Source organism: Giraffa tippelskirchi, chromosome 4 (genome assembly GCF_054371585.1).
Source record: "Giraffa tippelskirchi isolate mGirTip1 chromosome 4, T2T-mGirTip1v1.2.pri, whole genome shotgun sequence".
NCBI classification, from domain to species: Eukaryota; Metazoa; Chordata; class Mammalia; order Artiodactyla; family Giraffidae; genus Giraffa; species Giraffa tippelskirchi.
Genome location: NC_137278.1, coordinates 30,587,628 through 30,608,311, shown reverse-complemented (window position 1 = coordinate 30,608,311; position 20,684 = coordinate 30,587,628). Strand labels below are relative to the sequence as shown.

Sequence of the window (20,684 nt, the reverse complement as noted above, 5' to 3'; positions counted from 1 at the left end):
TAGATAGCATCAACAACTCAGTGGACATGAGTTTGAGCAAACTCCCCAAGATAGTGGAGGACAGAGGAGCGTGGTGTACTATAGTCCATCAAGTCACAAAGAGTCGGACACAACTTAGCAACTGAACAATACCAGGGCTTGGGAACCTTTCAGTCTGACTTTGGAATCCAGCCTCTCAACCATTATCAGTTCAGTTCAGTCGCTCAGTCGTGTCCGACTCTTTGCGACCCCATAAACCGCAGCATGCCAGGCCTCCCTGTCCATCACCAACTCCTGGAGTTTACCCAAACTCATGTCCATTGAGTCGGTGATGCCATCTAACCATCTCATCCTCTGTCGTCCCCTTCTCCTCCTGCCTTCAGTCTTTCCCAGTATCAGGGTCTTTTCAAATGAGTCAGCTCTTCACATCAGGTGGCCAGAATATTGGAGTTTCAGTTGCAACATCAGTCCTTCCAATGAATACCCAGGACCGATCTCCTTTAGGATGGACTGGTTGGATCTCCTTGCAGTCCAGTGGACTCTCAAGAGTCTTCTCCAACACCACAGTTCAAAAGCATCAATTCTTCTGCGCTCAGCTTTCTTTATAGTCCAACTCTCACATCCATACATGACTACTGGAAAAACCATAGCCCTGACTAGACGGACCTTTGTTGACAAAGTAATGTCTCTGCTTTTTAATACGCTGTCTAGGTTGGTCATAACTTTCCCTCCAAGGAGTAAGCATCTTTTAATTTCATGGCTGCAGTCACCATCTGCAGTGATTTTGGAGCCCAGAAAAATAGTCAGCCACTGTTTCCACTGGTTCTCCATCTGTTTGCCACGAAGTGATGGGACCAGATGCCATGATCTTAGTTTTCTGAATGTTGAGCTTTAAGCCAACTTTTTCACTTTCCTCTTTCACTTTCATCAAGAGGCTCTTTAGTTCCTCACTTTCTGCCATAAGGGTGGTGTCATCTGCATATCTGAGGTTATTGATATTTCTCCCGGCAATCTTGATTTTAGCTTGTGCTTCCTTCAGCCCAGCGTTTCTCATGATGTACTCTGCATATAAGTTAAATAAGCAGGGTAGCAATATACAGCCTTGACGTACTCCTTTTCCTGTTTGGAACCAGTCTGTTGTTCCATGTCCAGTTCTAACTGTTGCTTCCTGACCTGCATACAGGTTTCTCAAGAGGCAGGTCTGGTGGTCTGGTATTCCCATCTCTTTCAGAATTTTCCACAATTTATTGTGATCCACACAGTCAAAGGCTTTGGCATAGTCAATAAAGCAGAAATAGATGTTTTTCTGGAACTCTCTTGTTTTTTCAATGATTCAGCGGATGTTTGCAATTTGATCTCTGGTTCCTCTGCCTTTTCTAAAACCAGCTTGAACATCTGGAAGTTCACGGTTCACATATTGCTGAAGCCTGGCTTGGAGAATTTTGAGCATTACTTTACTAGCATGTGAGATGAGTGCAATTGTGCAGTAGTTTGAGCATCTTTGGCATTGACTTTTTTTGGGATTGGAATGAAAACTGACCTTTTCCAGTCCTGTGGCCACTGCTAAGTTTTCCAAATTTGTTGACATATTGAGTGCAGCACTTTCACAGCATCATGTTTTAGGATTTGAAATAGCTCAACTGGAATTCCATCACCTCCACTAGCTTTATTTGTAGTGATGCTTTCTAAGGCCCACTTGACTTCACATTCCAGGATGTCTGGCTCTAGGTGAGTGATCACACCATCTTGATTATCTGGGTCAACCATTATAGTTTAATGTTATTTGTACTTCTGTAATAATAACTACCTTAACTTGTCTCCCAGTAGGGATTTGATTACCCTGCTTACAAGGTAATAATTTGGTCTGTTACTGTCTCTTGAATGCTGGCAGAATACCCGAAATTCCTAAGTCAGAGACACAGGACACTCTTTGTAATAGCACAGCTGGCAGCCCGAGCACTGGTTCATTTCTATCCATTTCCCTTGTCCCCTGGTTCACATAGGGGCCATGCAGGGAGCCCAGAAGGATGCTGTATGTGCCATGGTTGTGTTAAAGAGGAGGAACACTCAGCCTCAGGGAACCCACCATGTTTTTAGCAAGCAGAAAGCAAACTTGTTCTCTGTCCCAGCGGAAAACATTACCTCCTCCCTCAAAACTGCTCACAGCAAACCCAATTCTGAGAAATGATCCAGGCAGAGAGATGTTAGGACCTTACGTTCTTGGCTTACACGGCAGGAGATACAGGATTGTCAGATGCCCATGAGGAGTACCTTCCCCAAACCTGGTGTTTTTTTATTTAGAACTCTTCTAGGGAATAGTGCTTTTAGCTATAAATTTTACAAGATAGAATTATTATCAAGTAAGACCCCAATTATGTGGGAAAACTAAGATGAACAATGTGATCTTTCATCACTTATGTTTCATTAATGCATATATTTTCAGTTGTGACATTTTCGTTTTAATACCTCCTGTCTTATTAAAGTAATATAAATAATTTTTCTTTAATAATTGGAATTAAAATAAATCAACAGAATTGTTACTAGTGGCCATTTTTGTTATTCAGAGACATCAAAGTAATTCCATTTACTAATACATTGATTATTTTGTTTTTATTGCCTTCAGGTGATCAAGCCCGTACCTTTTTCTTACAGTCAGGCCTGCCGGCTCCCGTTTTAGCTGAAATATGGTAAAATGTGTTCTTTTGTAGATGAACTTTTTAATACTTAGTGTTAACATAAAGTTGTTTTTACCTGTAGCCTGTTGTTAATAAGTAAGAGTATTCAGCTTTTTAGAAAATAAATTTTAGTGAGTAAATGACTGAAAATCAATTGGGATTTTGTTCTGTAGGACAAAGTTCTAATTTCCTTAGAATTTGTAAAGAAAGGAGATGTATACATTTCTGTTGAAAAACACTTCTTTGTAATTTGGCAAAAGTCTCCACCTTCATTATGTTATTTTGTAGTTATTTATTTCATCATCTTTAAACCTCAAATTAACTCACCCTTCCCTTGTTCCTACCGTAAAGAAATTGTTCTTTATAATATCTAAGGTTTTGGTTTTCTAGTGTATTTACAGTAAATATCAACCCCTATTCCACCCTTCTCTCCATTCCCATGCCTGGCAGAGGGCCAGGCACTTAGCAAGCATTTGGTAAATATTTGAACAAATTGTTTAGAATGATTATACTCTTGTATAATTTCTTTACATTTGCATCAGTGGAATTCATCCCAAAGGTATCTAGAGTCTATATAGACACATAGTATTTTATTAGATACTGTCTTTGGTCAGTATCTTTGTACAGGTTTTAGCTTTTTGTTATACACATACCCTCACATTTAATGAAGTGATTATCTATGTGTAAATGCAATGTCATTTACAAAAGTAATTCTGATCCTATGTAACAATCCACCGGCTTCATCATCCTTTTAGGGCTTTATCAGACCTGAACAAGGATGGGAAGATGGATCAACAAGAGTTCTCCATAGCTATGAAACTCATCAAACTAAAACTTCAAGGCCAACAGTTGCCCGTGGTTCTTCCTCCTATTATGAAACAACCTCCTATGTTCTCTCCGTTAATTTCTGCTCGTTTTGGTATGTGTTTCTTAATTTAGTTCAATATATTTGATAGTTAAACTTGATTCCTAGGCATAATGTTTGAGAATCAGAAAAGGATTTGTTGGTGTAAAATGACAGTCCCCGGACTCCCAAGTTAACTTTCATGTCTGAGATTAGAAATGTTAAGTTCTCTGTCATAGCTTGGGAGTCCATGTGTCCCAGTTTCCCAGGGACAGTGTGATTTATGCCTGTTGTTCTGGCATCTAGTCTGGTTTGTGCTCCCTTTCATAATTCCAGGTTGGATGATAGAGTATATGATCCTGCTAGTCATAGCTGATCCTAAATACTATTCTTACTTAGTTTCCTCTATACTTTGTATGCATAACAAAAAATATGAACAACTTAAATTCAAAATGGTTTAATTTGGGGAGTAATTTTAAATTATGCATTAGTAGAAATTTCTTTAAAGGTTAATTTGCCAGCCAAATTTAGGGCACAAAGTTGGAAACTTTGTGCTAATAATTTACATATTCATCTGAGATCACCAGTCTTCCATTAATTTTGATTAGCCATTTTCTTACTAATTATTTGTGAGGAGCACTCATTGGAACATTCAAGTAGAATCTCTTTATATCTGAACCATGGTCTTCCACTCCAGATGGTAGATCTTAAAATGCTAAATTCTTTCACTCTTGCAGTGAATTCTAGAGATGAATATCAAATCATTGTGTAATCATATTAATATAGTATACTTTGTATTCTGCAGTTAGTAAACAAATGAGTCATCACTTTGTCCCTTTTAAAGAATTGTCCTTGAATCCATACGTGTGTTGCATATAAGAAAAGTGAAACAGATGGCATGCTTTTTTTCCTGCACATAATGTGTATGCATAAATGGGTCTCCTTAAGTATGTAGAATTTAGAACATCCTTTGCGGGGGAGGGAAGAGTTTGTGGAGTGTGTGTGTGTGTGAACTCAACAGCACTGTATTTATTATCGCTATACAAAAACCCACATTCAATCAGGTGATACATTCTCTCATTGAGGATACTAATGGGTAGTTGGAAAAGGCCTACTTAGTTTTATTCATGATACTAGAAAAGAATTTTAGCTCCTTAATAGACATTGCCTCAGTTCACACAGGTCAGAATATTGATATTAAAAGCAGTAGTTTACCTTCTGCACTGCTGGATCCAGCTTGCTTTAATGAAGTTTTTAAATCTATTGATAGTTTGCCCATAGTGTTTCTGTAACATAGCAGCTGCTCACTGTACTGTAAACTTGTTTTCTGTCCTGTGTTTTATAATTGGTTTACCAGCACCAGAAAACATGTTCTGTTTTGTCCTTAGGAATGGGAAGCATGCCCAATCTGTCCATTCCTCAGTCATTGCCTCCAGTTGCACCCATAGCAACACCCTTGTCCTCGGCGACTTCAGGGACCACCCTCCCTCCCCTAATGATGCCTGCTCCCCTAGTGCCTTCCGTTAGCACTTCATCATTACCAAATGGAACCGCCAGTCTCATTCAGCCTTTATCCATTCCTTATTCTTCTTCAAGTAAGTGCTTTGTGACTAATGAGTCAGTATTTTTATGTGAAGAAACTGTTATATTTGCATCCCAGTAGATACAGATTTTTTTTCGTACTTTGTGAAATTATTTAATGTGAACCTTTTTCTTTTTTTAGCATTGCCTCATACGTCATCTTACAGTCTGATGATGGGAGGATTTGGTGGTGCTAATATACAGAAAGCCCAGTCTCTGATTGATTTAGGATCTAGTAGGTATGAATACTTAAAACTTCCAACTTTTTAGGCTTTCAATAAGAAGGGCTTCCCAGGTGGCTCAGTGGTAGAGAATTTGCCTAATTCACCTCCAGTGCAGGGGAGACAGGTTTTTGATACCTGAGTCGAGAAGATCCCCTGAAGAAGAAAATGGCAACCCACTCCAGTGTTCTTGCCTGGGAAATCTCATGGACAGAGGAGCCTGGTGGGCTGTAGTCCATGGAGTTGCAAAAGAGTTGGATGCAAATTAGTGACTAAACAACAAACAAAGACGTTTAACAAATGACTGTTTGTTTTTTAAACTTGGAGCTTATCCAGCCTTTACTTTCCAATGGCTAAATGTAAATACTATAGGTAAATTTACTATTTGTAATTCACATAAAATAATTTTATTTTCAGAATTATTAACTGTGGTATTTTACTTCTGAAAAATTTGTTTTATGTAAACTAAAAATATCCTGCTATATTTTAATAGTCAATTTTTTGCCCAAAGCTACATATTTTTCCTTTCAAAAATTTCTCAAAATATCTCATGATCATTACACATTATTTCTTTTTTTTTTAAATAAATTTATTTATTTTAGTTGGGAGCTAATTACTTTACAATATTGTAGTGGTTTTTGCCATACATTGACTACACATTATTTCTTGAGCAAAAACTACTAATTGAGTATCCTTTAAATTTCAGAAGGCACAAAAGCATCAATGTTCATTCATCACTCCTCGTATAAATCACAACAGTGACCCAGAAAAACAATGTCTGTATCCTTGCTTAAATACTCACTGATTGTGTAACTTTGTTTTTCTCAACGTCACTGAGCTGTAGTTTGCCCATATGAAAGATGGAGACAGTAATACCTTTTAAGTTTGTCATGAGGATTAGACATAATATTTATAAAGGCCCTAGCACTGTGTGGGGCCTGGCACATGATAGGTATTTGGTATATGGTAGTTTGAAACTTCATATGGTAGTTACTTTCCTAAAATACCATAAGGGTAGATTGTTTCTCAGTATCAAATACAAAAGCAATTACTGTTATATTATAGAGGTAGGGTTCTTATTGTCTCTGACTTATAAAGTTTAAATGTATTTTGTTTAGTAACAAAAATTTTAAATGAATTTTGTTACAGCTCAACTTCCTCAACTGCTTCCCTCTCAGGGAACTCACCCAAGACTGGGACCTCAGAGTGGGCAGTTCCTCAGCCTTCAAGATTAAAATATCGGCAAAAATTTAATAGTCTTGACAAAAGCATGAGTGGATACCTCTCAGGTAAGTGGCATACAGTGCTTATGAATGTGAGAAAGTTATGATTTTCTGTGGGCTTCTATTGAGGAACTTTTATTTGAAGTTGTATTTTGTAGTTCATTTAAAATTTTAACATCCAAAAAAGATAGCAGTCATTTGGTTAAAACAAATAATAGTTAAGTTATGTAAGAGTTCAAAGTTCTTATAATCAAGTTAAACACACAGATACACACCCAGTGTTTTGAGAAGAAGACCTCTCCCTTGAGAAAGTCAAACCTCATCTTCCTTGTCCTCCTGTGACCAGAGTGTGACACTAAGCCTCAGCTCAGTTTCTGTGAGAGTCTCCTTCCTCATTGGGTCTTTCTCTGCTTGTCCTTCCAAACACCTCATGTGAACACTGTTCACCCTTTAATGCTCCAACCCAAGTGTAGCTATAAAACTGAGATAACCTGAGATCCCCCTGGGACATTTGAGTCCATGCTGTAACAAACATCCAAATTCAGTAATTGAGGATGGTGAAGTGGGCATAAACAGAAGGTACTAGGCAAGTAGAATTCCGGTCTTCTCACTGGCTCCCTCTCCTCACTCAGCAATGACTTAGAGTTTAGACAGAGTAAAGTAAGTATTTATAGTAGAGCTTTATCAGATATGATATCACTTATATGTGGAATCTAAAATATAGCACAAACGAACCTATCTACAAAATGGAAACAGACTCAGAGACATAGGGAACAGACTTGTGGTTGCTGAGGAGGAGGAGGGTAAGGAGAGGCATAGATTGGGAGTTTAGGGTTGGTAGATGCAAACTACTACATGGATAAACAACAAGGTCCTAATGTATTTCACATCCACATTCAGTATCCTGTGATAAACCGTAATGGAAAAGGATACTGAAAAAGAATGTATGTATGTATATAACTGAGTCACTTTGCTATACAGCAGAGGTTGACATTGTAAAAAACATTGTAAAAGAATCTTCCTTTTAACATAAAAAAACCCTCCACAAATCTGACATCTTGTATGAAGTCTATTGAGGAGTATTATTAATTAATTGAATGAGGCTGTAAGCTATTTCCAGTGTATTTCCTGTATGTGGTTTCTATTAAAAAATAATGGAAAAGATTTTAAAGTTATATAATATAAACATTTGATTGCTTGTCACAATATGTGGTATATTTGAGTCTGTTCTATATAGAATATGTTGCTTTGATTATCCCGATCTTTGTGTTTAAAGTTGAGTGAAGAAGCAGTGAATTTAGCAGCATCTGTGCTGGCTTTGTAGTGCAAATGGTTGCTGAGGAAGAGTTGGCAGTTGTCTGTCTTCTGTGTGGGGTTGTTCAGATGTCCCTTGACTCAGGCTGGACGCAGGGTAGGGCTGACTCTTCTGGCACTCGTGGCTTATGCAGCTGAGAGTGGGAGGTATGGCACCCACTCTACCAACCAGGAGGCCTTCACCAGAGAAGCTTCTGGATTCATCATGGTCAAAAAGCCGCAGACAGGCTCACCAGGAGTGAGTGTTCCTCTGAAGCCGAGAGGGATTTTCTGTTCTGGAATATATTCATTGAAGATCAGGAGTCTGTTATGGAAACATGTTTTTGTTTTCTCTCACTGAAGGAGAGAAAAGAAGTTGAACAGTTTACCATACATAGTAAGCATTCAATGAATGTTAGCTGTCTTTATTATCAGATGCTCTCATATAAGTAAGTCCCTATTGCAGCTAAGATGGAGGAAATCTTTTGGTTACAATTTTATTCATTACTTTCGCAAATACTTATTAAGCATCTAGGTACTAGGCATGAGTTATACATTAATGGATACAGCAGTCAAGGCTTTTGTCTTCATAGAACTTAGCATAATAGGGGAAACAGGCAAACAGGTAAACAAGCAAATAAATGTTACATTACAGATTATGTTATGAGATATAAAGGATAGACGCAGGAAATATATTGAATGGTAGAGTGGACAGAGAAGGCCTTTCTGAGAAGGTGATGTTAGATTTTGACTTCACAGGTGAGAAGGACCTAGACATACAATGATGTAGAACTGTAGGACTTGATGTTGCACCTGGTTGTACAGGACAGGGAGAGTTAAGAGGGGACTCTGATTTCTGGCTTGAGCTACTGGATAGCCTTAGATATACCATTCACAGAGAAGATTAGGGTGAACATTAGGGAGAGAAGCCTAGTGAGGGATTGAAAGAGTAGTTTGGTGTGTACTTAGTTTGATATGCTTGTGAAATACATATATAAATTTTTCAATTGGATATAGATGTCTAAACTTAAAGGAGAGGCTTGGGCTGTGGATGTACATTTGGGAATCCTCTGCTTCTGGGTGCTGTTTAGTCATAGAAATGGATATGAATGCACAGAGAGAACGGAGTGCCCAGGACAGATCCTTGAAGAATGATTTACATGTTATTTATAAGAGGAAGAGTAGAGACAAAGAAATGATGAGAGAGATAAGAGCAAATCTGAAAATGCTAAGCATAGCTGTGCTTGGGAGCTTGGCCTGTAATACTGGCTTAGTCCTTTGTGTCAGTCACTTGTGGGGACCATTATCTTCTGGAAGGACATGGGAGCACATTCTTCTACTGACTATAGATTTTAAACTCCTTGGTCCAGAGGATGTGTTTATTTTGATGACTACTGAATGCTCATGCATTTACCTCATGCATGGTAAAATCCCAGGATAGCAGCAGTGTTATTTCATGAGTACAGCTATTTAAGTTTGCATGACTTCAAGAGGCTAAAGAATCTTCTTTTATGTATTTTTTTCCCCCACTAAATCAGGTTTTCAAGCTAGAAATGCTCTTCTTCAGTCAAATCTTTCTCAAACTCAGCTAGCTACTATATGGTGAGTTTGCCCACTAATTATGATTTTTAACTAGATATTCTGTATGATTTTTAATTAGACATAAGAAAGAAGCCGTTTCTGTAAATGTTTGTGACTTAAATATGTTCCACAAAAGCAACTGTGTGACAGTTGATGCAAACCTGCAAGCAAATAAAATTGCTTTGTAAAATGTTACCCTTGAGAATTTGGCATTTAATTATTTTACAAGTAAAACTTGTTTGCTTTTATGTAATACCTTCTGTGGAGAGTTAGAGAATATCTCATTTTCAATGTAGAGCTTCAGGTGATTTGATAAGTGAATTAACCATGAACCAAGACAGGCTACCTTTTTGAAGGGAATATTTCCCTTTTCATTTCAAAATTTATTCCCTCTCTTTGGTGATATGGAAATTAAGGGCAAAAATTAGCTCACTTTTCTGTATGTACTTTTCACTAAAATATATTAACCCAGCTGTTTTTCTGTCATTACTCTTGTTTTAAAAAATAAAAAGATTGAACTCTTCTGAAAATATTTTACTCTAAGTAGGCTTTCTAAGTTGTGAAATTTTATACTTTCTTTAGGACTCTGGCTGACATTGATGGTGATGGACAGCTGAAGGCTGAGGAGTTCATCCTTGCAATGCACCTCACTGATATGGCCAAAGCTGGACAGCCATTGCCACTGGCTTTACCTCCTGAGCTTGTCCCTCCATCTTTTAGGTGAGTGTCTCTGAAGGTTAAGAGGTGTTGTTTCACCATTCCATGTTTGATGCATGTGACAAGGGCTCAGGGCCGGGGCAATGGGATGATCCAGAAGGATGGGATGGGGAGGGAGGTGGGTGGGGGGTCCAGGAAGGGGAACACATGTAAACCCATGGCTGATTCATGTCAATGTATGGCAAAAACTATTACAATATTGTAAAGAGGTGTTGTTTCAATCATGTTTGGCAGACAAGATTTTTACTCTGGAATTTCCTGAGGTCTCTTCTCTACTTTTGTGGAAAATCAAGCATTTACATTGCCATTTGATTTTGGTATTTAGTAAGTTACACTGGTAAGAGAGTAGATTTTAGAAATACGTATGTGTTTTCACCACATTATAGATAAGGAAACTGATGCCTGAAGAGAAGAATAAATTTACCCAAGAATAGCAACTGGTCGAACCATGATCTGAATCCAGATCTGTCTGGCTTGATGATTCATATACTGCTCTACAGTGTAACTATAGACTATACTATGTTTTAAATATCTTTAATATTATATGCTAAATATTAAATTGCTGTAGTCATTGGTAGTCTATATAGTCTGGTCTAAAATTCTCAGATTTCATAATGCTAAATTTATTTGTTGTTTGCCTTTCTTAGAGGAGGAAAGCAAATTGATTCCATTAACGGAACTCTGCCTTCATATCAGAAAACACAAGAAGAGGAACCTCAGAAAAAATTACCAGGTAACATTGAATGTCCAAGTTGTATATATATTTTTTTTCAAGTTGTATATTTTATAGTGAATGCTCTTAAATTTTACTGTGAAGTAGAAATGAATATTTAGAATTTTAACTTTTTTAATATATTAAATGCTATATGAGAAACTATTTGATGAATAGGATGGATTTTGACATCAATAAAATTAAGACAGTCAAAACTGAGAAGAGACTGGTATATATATTTGGCAAGAGTGTATGTATTAGATGTCCAATTTAAAGTGTTTCCCAGTTTTGGAAAAATCATTACAGCAAGCTTAATGATGAAATCTTGAGCTTTCCCAAAAAGTTTAAATACTGGTTGAAAATGTACATGTGTATATATTTAAAAATACTAAAATCTTACGGGCATATAACAAATATAGAGCCATACAATTTTGGTTATCCTTGAAGAAAATACTGAGAACAAAATTGAAAAGTATTTTTATTGGCAGGAATAGTAAAATTATTTTTCTCCTGGACAGACTCAAACTTACTGATTTGTTTTTCCCAGAATGAGTTTTTCCCCAAAATGAATATTCTTATAAGAAAATAAATATTGTATTATTTACTTTTGAGTTAAGATTATCCTTAGAAATATCCAAAGAGAAATTGCATTCACATGACCACAAGGCATGAGAATGTTGAAACCAGATTACAGGTTCGGTAGGTGCTTCATGCTGAAGAGTGCTTACGCTGTACCTTATTCAGTTACATTCGAGGACAAGCGGAAAGCCAACTATGAGCGGGGCAACATGGAACTGGAGAAGCGACGCCAGGCCATGATGGAGCAGCAGCAGAGGGAGGCAGAGCGCAAAGCCCAGAAAGAAAAGGAAGAATGGGAACGAAAACAGAGAGAGCTACAAGAGCAAGAATGGAAGAAACAACTTGAATTAGAAAAACGCTTGGAGAAACAGAGGGAATTGGAGCGACAACGGGAAGAAGAAAGGAGAAAAGAGATAGAAAGACGAGAGGTTATTTTTTTTTAAGTTATTTTATTTCCAGGGAAATCATTTCCCTTAATAAGTGGCTACGTTTCATTTGATAAAAAATGGTACTTTTTGTTGTGCTTTTTCTCAGCCTCATTCATTCATTCTTACCCTGTATGAATCTGAGTCTTCCTTCCCCTGTGAAGGCAAGAGGGTCCTTGCTTATGAAGGGTTTCCAGGGCTGACAGCTGATAGAGAAAGCATATCTGCAGGTGGTATCTCAATCAGAGCAGGATTGGTCGCAAAGCTGAGTTGAGTGAGGAGCCAGAAGTCAGTTGATCAGGTCATTAAATGAAACTAAGCTTAGGATCCAGAGTAAAAGGTCAAGTAATTGGAGAGGCAGAAATAAAACCTTGAGAGGAATTAAGAGGGTGAGCTTACACAGATCCTTGGGATAAGTGGTGCTGTGTAGGGTCCCTGGGAGGCCTGGCTGTATTTTCAAGGACTGTGCATGTAAATTACAGTGCCACTGAAATAATGTGTAAATAAAAGTTTTTTATTCCCTGATACCAGAAGAAAGGTGCAATTATTCCTACTAACATCTATATGTATGGAGTCGTCCTTTTGTTTATTAACGGAAAAGTAACTGCAGCGAGAAGATGGTGCTTGAAGCAGTCAGAAAGTCTGGTAGATGAATTTGCTTTTGTGGAAGTCTTCAGGTCCATTGATAAAACTAGATTTGCCCAGTTACCTTTCGACCTCAAGTCCACTCAGTGCTAAATGCTGCCTCACCTTTACTTTGTCCTCCCATCAGTTTTTGAATGATGCAAAAAGTGTTAATTTAAAAATTAACTTTAATTCATTATTTTCAGGCCGCAAAACAGGAACTTGAAAGACAACGTCGTTTAGAATGGGAGAGAATTCGTAGACAGGAGCTTCTCAGTCGAAGGAATAGAGAACAGGAAGAAATTGTCAGGTTAAACTCTAAAAAGAAGAGCCTCCATCTCGAGTTGGAAGCACTGGTATGCTTATAGATTTAAGTGAAATTTATCTGAATGATGCAAGAGTTACTTGTTGAGAATTACTACTGTTTTTTAAATCTACCTCATGAATATATTACATCTTAATATAATTAGTCATATTTTCGTATGTGCTTTTTAACAGTCTAGACAGTATAGTTTACTAAAAAAAGGATAGTGACTCAAAACATTGAGAATTGTGTTGTGGTTTTAGTTTAGATGTGGATAGACGGTGTACTCTTAGGTAAGACATTTCCCTTTTCTGTACCTCACTTTGTGCATCTGTAAAGTAAAACTTTGTGCTGGTTCAGCGATTTTCATTTTTTCACACTGGAAAATGGTCTACAGAAGGATAAGCAAGAGGTGGGAGAGAGGAGCCAAGGTAGCAGGTCAGTGTCTCCTCTCCCCACTTCTACCCACACTTACAACAGAGAATCGCCACATTAATCTGTAGGACTTTTATTGGAACTTTATCTAAGCTTTGATTGGAAAACAAGGATTCTACTGCTAAAAAGAAAAAAAATGACTGGAAACTGCTGACCTAAATGATCTCTTACAGTTTCTTTCAGTTCTCTAAGACTCTGCTATGCTAAGTTGCTTCAGTCGTGTCTGACTGTGTGTGACCCCATGGACGGCAGCCCACCAGGCTCCGCCGTCCCTGGGATTCTGCAGGCAAGAACACTGGAGTGGGTTGCCATTTCCTTCTCCAATGCATGAAAATGAAAAGTGAAAGTGAAGTCGCTCAGTCGTGTCCTACTAGTAGCAACCTCATGGACTGCAGCCTACCAGGCTCCTCCGTCCATGGGATTTTCCAGGCAAGGGTACTGGAGTGGGGTGCCATTGCCTTCACTGTCTCTAAGACTATGGTTGTTAACTAATATTGGCCATTATGCTTATCAGTTTTCACACATCAGATGTCGGGGCATCAAACTGTTAAAAGACTTGGCTTGAAATGCAGGGTGAGAAGATATAAAGGGTCTGAGTAAGCCATGCTATTCGACTACAACTCTGAAGTTCCATAAACCTAACCTGATTGTATAGTAGGGTTTTGCAAAAAATACATATGTAGCTAGGTATAGTAGAACCATATTTGCATCTTGTTTAATTGTAATCTGATGTTTTATTTGGCTGATGAATTACATTTTTAAAAAGTCATAGTATCTTTCATCAAAAAGATACTGTTTTTTGCCTTCAAATAGATAGGAAAGCATACCACAATTATTAAGCAGGCCGTAGTACCACAGAACAGTCCTGAAAACTTTAACTTCTTTGTGTAGCTATTTGGCTATCTATCTGAACCATTATGTTGACTATATATTTTTTCTTCAAAATACAATGGGAGGAATCCTTAAGACTGTGTATCCCCCCAAGAACTGAGAAACACACCAAACAGTAGCACGTAGCACAGATTAATGTGCAGAGTCTGGCAAAGGCCAGAGCCTATTCTTACATTTGCTGAAGAAAATAACATGAACTCCAGGATGGGCACAGCATATTCCCTTCAACATATATTTCTCAAATATGAAACAGACTTTTCAGTAAAAATCTCACTATTGGTGATTTTTAACCAGTGGCCTCTTTTTTCCTCACCCCACTGTGATTGCTAAGCCTGCCATAACAAAATACCACAGACCAGGTGGCTAAAACAACAGAAGCTAATTTTATCACAGTCTGAAGGCTAGAAGTCCAAGATCAAGGAGTCAACATGTCTGATTTCTTCTGAGGCTTCTCTTCTTGGCTTGCAGATGGCTGCCTTCTCACTGTGTCCTCAACGTGGTCTTTTCTCTTCCTGTGCATCTCTGCTGTCTCTTTTCTGCCCGGATGTTCTTGTCTTACAAGGACACCAATCAGATTGGAGTAGGGCCCCCCCATCTGACCTCATTTAATCTTAATCGCCTCTTTAAAGGTGAAGTCTTTAAAGGTCCTGTCTGCAAATATGGTCATATTCTGAGGTCACTGAGAATACAGTCAACATATTAATTTGGAGGCACATGATTCAGCCCATAACACCTTTCCCTTCTTCTTAGCTTCCGTTGAGAATCTCTGCTATTTTTTGTTCCTTTTTTTTTTCTTCTCAGAAAGGAAAAGAAATATTGTTATAGGAGAAGAGTATCATAGCCAAAGAAGCCCTCTTGGACACTGTTTAATGAAGTGAAAGTTGCTCAGTCATGTCCGACTCTTTGCGACCCCATGGGCTGTAGCCTGCCAGACTCCTCTGTCCCTGGGCTTCTCCAGGCAAGAATACTGGAGTGGGTTGCCATTCACTTCTCCAGGGGATCTTCCCAACCCAAGGATCAAACCCAGGTTTGATTCTTTACCCTCTGAACCACTAGGGAAGTTCTGGACACTGTTTAGTTAGAGGAATTAGCTGGCAGTGTTGAAGGTTGTGTCCAACTCTTTGCGACCCCATGAATCGCAGCACGCCAGGCCTCCCTGTCCACCACCAACTCCCAGAGTGTACCCAAACCCATGTCCATTGAGTCGGTGATGCCATCCAACCATCTCATCCTCTGTCGTCCCCTTCTCCTCCTGCCCCCAATCCTTCCCAGCATTAGGGTCTTTTCCAATGAGTCAACTCTTCGCATGAGGTGGCCAAAGTATTGGAGTTTCAGCTTCAACATCAGTCCCTCCAATGAACACTGAACTGAACTGTTGAAAGTAGAAATAGAAGTTCAGAGAAGGTAACCCTAAATGTCACATACTAACACCCTCTCCTCCTCATTATTCTTTGAGATTTTTTTATATTTTAATATTAAAAATTAGTGTCTGATTGCTGTGTTCAGAAAACAAAATTCAGTGTGTTGTGTCTGTGCTTTCTCATTTAACATCTAACGCTCTTATACTCAGAATGGTACATTTCCTGCTAATAACTCTCTTGAGTTAACTTGGTATTAGACGTTTATCTTAGGGGCTTCCCTGGTGACTCAGACGGTTAAGAATCTGCCTGCAATGCAGGAGACCTGGGTTCAATCTCTGGTCGGGAAGATCCCCCAGAGAAGGGAATGGCAACACTTCAGTATTCTTGCCTGGAGAACTCCATGGACAGAAGAGTTTCCTGCTAATCACTCTCTTGAATTAACTTGGTTTTAGACATTTATCCTAGAGTGAATATAAATGACAAATGACATTTACAATTTAAATAAAAATATTATTTTCTTGATGGGAGCATTTCTTAGTAGCATTTTATGTAACTGTGTGTTTATATGGTCTTCCCGTAGAATGGCAAACATCAGCAGATCTCAGGCAGACTTCAAGATGTCCGACTCAGAAAGCAAACTCAGAAGACCGAGCTGGAAGTTCTGGATAAGCAGTGTGACCTGGAAATCATGGAAATCAAGCAGCTTCAACAGGAGCTTCAGGTGAGTGCTTGGCTGCTGAATTGTCCTTCACTGTGAGCAGTTACTAATAAATAACTCTTCCTAATCTAGCGGTTTTTTGCTTTTGGGGTCCTAAACCCCTTGGAGCCTCTAGTGACCTCCTTTGTAAAAGGATAGTAGACATACACAATCTTGTAGAATATCAGAAATCTCATGGACTCCCTAAAACTCTGCCTGACACCTGACTGAATTCTCCTTAATATTTATACATTACCTGGGCATTTGCCACTTTGTGTTTTAAGTCTTTAATAAATACATACATAAATATATATTAAACTAAGGTTATTGTGACTACTTTTAGGAAATTTTGACCTAATGTTCTTTTCAGAGTTGTGGTGAGAATATTATTACTAAATATATCCCTCAGGGACCTGGTAATTCTGCTCTTTATTTGTGCAGAAAAGAGACCCTGAAAGCATTTTGCATCTCGAGTCCTTTTAACCAAATGTGTTTTTCTGTAAGGACTAACAGTAATTAACATAATGTTTTTACTTTCTCACAGCAGATGTAGACAAGAGGCCAAATAACATTTCCTGTCTGATTTACATCTGCTTTCCCAGTTGTCCCTGAGTTTTTGGCCCCTCTTTGATCTTCATCCTGGGGTATCATGGCCTGCTTCCACACACCATTCAGTGCAGATACCAAAGGCACCTCTTAGGCCATACCTGTTCTCATCCTTTAGTACATGGGAAATTGTCAGGCTTCCCGACATACCCTACTAGCAAAGGTTTCTTCAACACCTTTTATTTTCAGCCAGTCTTTCATAAACGGATTTATGTGTAAATATTTGTATTTTAAATCATGTGTAATTCCATTCTAGTTTATCTGTAAGTTGTAAGCAATTTATATATTATTCTACATATTAATCCTATACTAAGTTTTAAGAGTAATGAAATCATGTTTTTACATTTTCAAAAAATTCTTAGACAACATTACAGAGTTTTAATCAGGTACTACTTTTTCTTTTTGTAAGGAGTATCAAAATAAGCTTATCTATTTGGTGCCAGAGAAGCAGTTATTAAATGAAAGAATTAAAAACATGCAGCTCAGTAACACACCTGGTAAGTCTCTAAGGTTTGTTTTGCCTCTTTTATTCTTTATTGTTTTCTGAATGTGTCAGGCCTACTCTGCTACTTTTAAAACATAGCATCATTCTATTATAAATGATATTTTTTTGACTATAGTTAAACTTCTTTAAATAATGTGAAAATGATCACATGTTGGGTCATTTTTAGCAATAAAAAGTAAATGCAAATAAAGTAACAATTGTGGTCTGACTTCCTGTTTTCAAACCATTTTTATTTATGTATTTTAAATGTTAATCAAATAAAATGTTCAGTTCAGTTCAGTCGCTCAGTCATGTCCGACTCTTTGCGACCCCATGAATTGCAGCACGCCAGGCCTCCCTGTCCATCACCAACTCCTGGAGTCTACCCAAACCCATGTCCATCGAGTTCAGTGATGCCATCCAACCATCTCATCCTCTGTCGTCCCCTTCTCCTCCTGCCCCCAATCCTACCCAGCATCAGGGTCTTTTCCAATGAGTCAACTCTTCGCATGAGGTGGCCAAAGTATTGGAGTTTCAGCTTCAACATCAGTCCTTTCAATGAACACCCGGGATTGATCTCCTTTAGGATGGACTGATTGGATCTCCTTGCAGTCCAAGGGACTCTCAAGAGTCTTCTCCAACACCACAGTTCAAAAGCATCAATTCTGCGGTGCTCAGCTTTCTTCACCGTCCAACTCTCACCTCCATACATCACCACTGGAAAAACCATAGCCTTGACTAGACGGACTTTTGTTGGCAAAGTAATGTCTCTGCTTTTAAATATGCTATTTAGGTTGGCCATAACCTTCCTTCCAAGGAATAAGCGTCTTTTAATTTCATGGCTGCAATCACCATCAGCAGTGATTCTGGAGCCCAAAAAAATCAAGTCTGACACTGTTTCCACTGTTTCCCCATCTATTTCCCATGAAGTGATGGGACCAGATGCCATGATCTTAGTTTTCTGAACGTTGAGCTTTAAGCCAACTTTTTCACTCTCCTCCTTCACCTTCATCAAGAGGCTCTTTAGTTCTTCTTCACTTTCTGCCATAAGGGTGGTGTCATCTGCATGTCTGAGGTTATTGATATTTCTCCCGGCAATCTGGATTCCAGCTTGTGTTTCTTCCAGCCCAGCGTTTCTCATGATGTACTCTGCATATAAGTTAAATAAGCAGGGTGACAATATACAGCCTTGACATACTCCTTTTCCTGTTTGGAACCAGTCTGTTGTTCCATGTCCAGTTCTAACTGTTGCTTCCTGACCTGCATACAGGTTTCTCAAGAGACAGGTCAGATGGTCTTACAGTTAAACAAGACCTCAGTTTGGCTTGAATACAATGCTATCTGTGCATTTTGGCAAGATTCTTCACTAATTGTAGAAAGAACTGTTTATGAGGACACTTTTCTATAAAGCCAGACCTGTTGGACTCTAGGGTAATAGTGTATGTACAGCAATAATAGGCCTAAGCAACTGGCATGCCCTTCCCGGGACTTTAGATCATCTAACTTTGTGATTCATGTGAAGAATTTTACCAGCTTGGCCCTCTGACATCTGTGGAACAAAACACTCCAGTGTAATTTATATGAATATAACATTTCTCTTGATTTCAAGTCTCAACCAGAAAACTGAAAAAAAAAATCTCTATGTTGGATAGCATGCCAATAATAGCGTAGCAGAAGAAAGATTTATTTAAAGAAAAGTAACTCTGCAAATGTGTTAAAACTAGCTAAAGTATCCTAAATGTCTCCCACTGCGTGCCAGTTTCACTTTACGGCTTTTTATTACACTTCTGGTTGTTGAGGAGGTCCAGTAAGTAGATTTATCCCTCTTCTTTGCCCAAGTCCTGAACAAAGTAAGAAATAAGGCAAAAGAGTAAGACATGAGAGACCAAAATACCACTTCATTATTAATAAAGCTGATGTCAGATAGCACGATTTATCTGTGAGCAGTACAGCTGCCCAACGTAAGACATTGGGTGCATGAACAAAATAGAATGCAGATTCCTGTGGGCATCTCAACCTCAAGAAAGCAAGGGATAGGAAAGATATAGGGCCACATATACCCAGGTTCTTATCTTGATCTCACCAATTACGTAAGAGTTAGAAAGAAGTTGGGACTGTTGTTCTCGTCAAAGTCCCCTTACATGGAATAAGCACCAGGCATAGAAAAATCAATCTTGTGAACTACTCTTATCGTGTCCCCCACCTTCCACTGATGTCTCTTCTCAGACCATCTTCCTGGAACAGGATGCTTTCTTTTCTTGGTTATTTGAAGTGTATCAGCTCCCACCTCACTCCTCACAGGCTTTCCAGAGGCGACATAAGACAGCCCTCCTGATCGGTGCAGGGTACAAAGTATATTGTCATCCTCACTGTCAGTATCTGAATTGTAAATAGGATGTAGACTATGTCTTGTTAGGGGCCCGGTAGAGCTATGCTTCTGGTAGAGCACAGATAACCATGCTATCTAACATCAGCTTTATTAATAATGAAGTGGTATTTTGGTCTCTCATGTCTTGCTCCTTTGCCTTATTTCTTAATTTGTTCAGGTTAGCTTTTATAAATTTATTAATCTTTGTTCTAGTCCCATCCAGAATAGGAAGTTCTTATCTGGAGTTTGCACAGTACCCAGTGTCCCTTAGATTCCTCTCTCTGTAACAGTAACTATTTAAAATTATCAGCCAGGCACCAAGCACCATGCTAGACGCCATGCTAGACGGTTTTCATGCATTATTTCCTTTCATCTTTACAATAACCTTGTGAAGTAGTTGTTGTTATTCCCATTGTTCAATGTGGAAAAACTGAGATTCAGAGAGAATAAGAAGTTACCCAAGATTGTCTCGGCTTCCCAGGTGGCGCTAGTGGTAAAGAACCTGCCTGCCAGTGCAGGAGACGAAAGAGACATGGGTTTGATTCCTTGGTCAGGAAGATCCCCTGGAGGAGGGCATGACAACCCACTCCACCATTCTTGCCTGGAGAATCCCATGGACAGAGGAGGCTGGCGGGCTACAGTCCTTAGGGTTTCAAAGAGTCTAACGTGACTAAGCAACTTAGCACACACACAAGATCATTTAATACTCGGTTCAAATTCTTGTGTGTCTAACTCGAAAGCTCACTGCACTGTGGTGTTGCCTCCTTCAGTTATCCAACACAGTGCTCGTAGATCAGATATGATCACATTCGGTATAAAAGCATCCATTATTACTGTTGCTCAGTTTGAATACTAAGAATGAATATTCTTTGACTTTTATTTTTCCCAATGCTTGTCTCCCACTAGAATAGGACCCATGCTTATCTTTCACTTTTACCTACTGTTGAACAAAGAACAGGGCCTTGCATATAACAGATGTGTAATTTAATGATTAAATATTTATTGAAATACTGGAAAGGTCTTAGAATTATAAAAGAATTTAGCAAGGTGCCTGGATATAAAATCAGCACATAAAAATTAGTAA

At 38.6% G+C, this 20,684-nt stretch overlaps 1 protein-coding gene across 10 annotated transcripts in view; it reads left to right on the top strand.

Moving 5' to 3' along the window:
• Positions 1–20,684, top strand: part of ITSN2 (intersectin 2) — a 127,276-nt gene that overhangs the window by 38,209 nt on the left and 68,383 nt on the right. For 8 of the 10 annotated variants that reach the window (XM_081592620.1, XM_081592618.1, XM_081592622.1 and 5 more), the window contains 12 exons: positions 2,603–2,666; positions 3,410–3,573; positions 4,887–5,093; positions 5,222–5,318; positions 6,450–6,589; positions 9,355–9,418; positions 9,980–10,117; positions 10,762–10,847; positions 11,571–11,833; positions 12,661–12,810; positions 16,026–16,166; positions 17,158–17,245. In XM_081592620.1, coding sequence (XP_081448746.1) covers positions 2,603–2,666; positions 3,410–3,573; positions 4,887–5,093; positions 5,222–5,318; positions 6,450–6,589; positions 9,355–9,418; positions 9,980–10,117; positions 10,762–10,847; positions 11,571–11,833; positions 12,661–12,810; positions 16,026–16,166; positions 17,158–17,245 — 1,602 coding nt within the window. The remainder of the gene's footprint in view (positions 1–2,602; positions 2,667–3,409; positions 3,574–4,886; positions 5,094–5,221; positions 5,319–6,449; positions 6,590–9,354; positions 9,419–9,979; positions 10,118–10,761; positions 10,848–11,570; positions 11,834–12,660; positions 12,811–16,025; positions 16,167–17,157; positions 17,246–20,684) is intronic. The other 2 variants (XM_081592624.1, XM_081592623.1) reach the window with 1 other exon arrangement.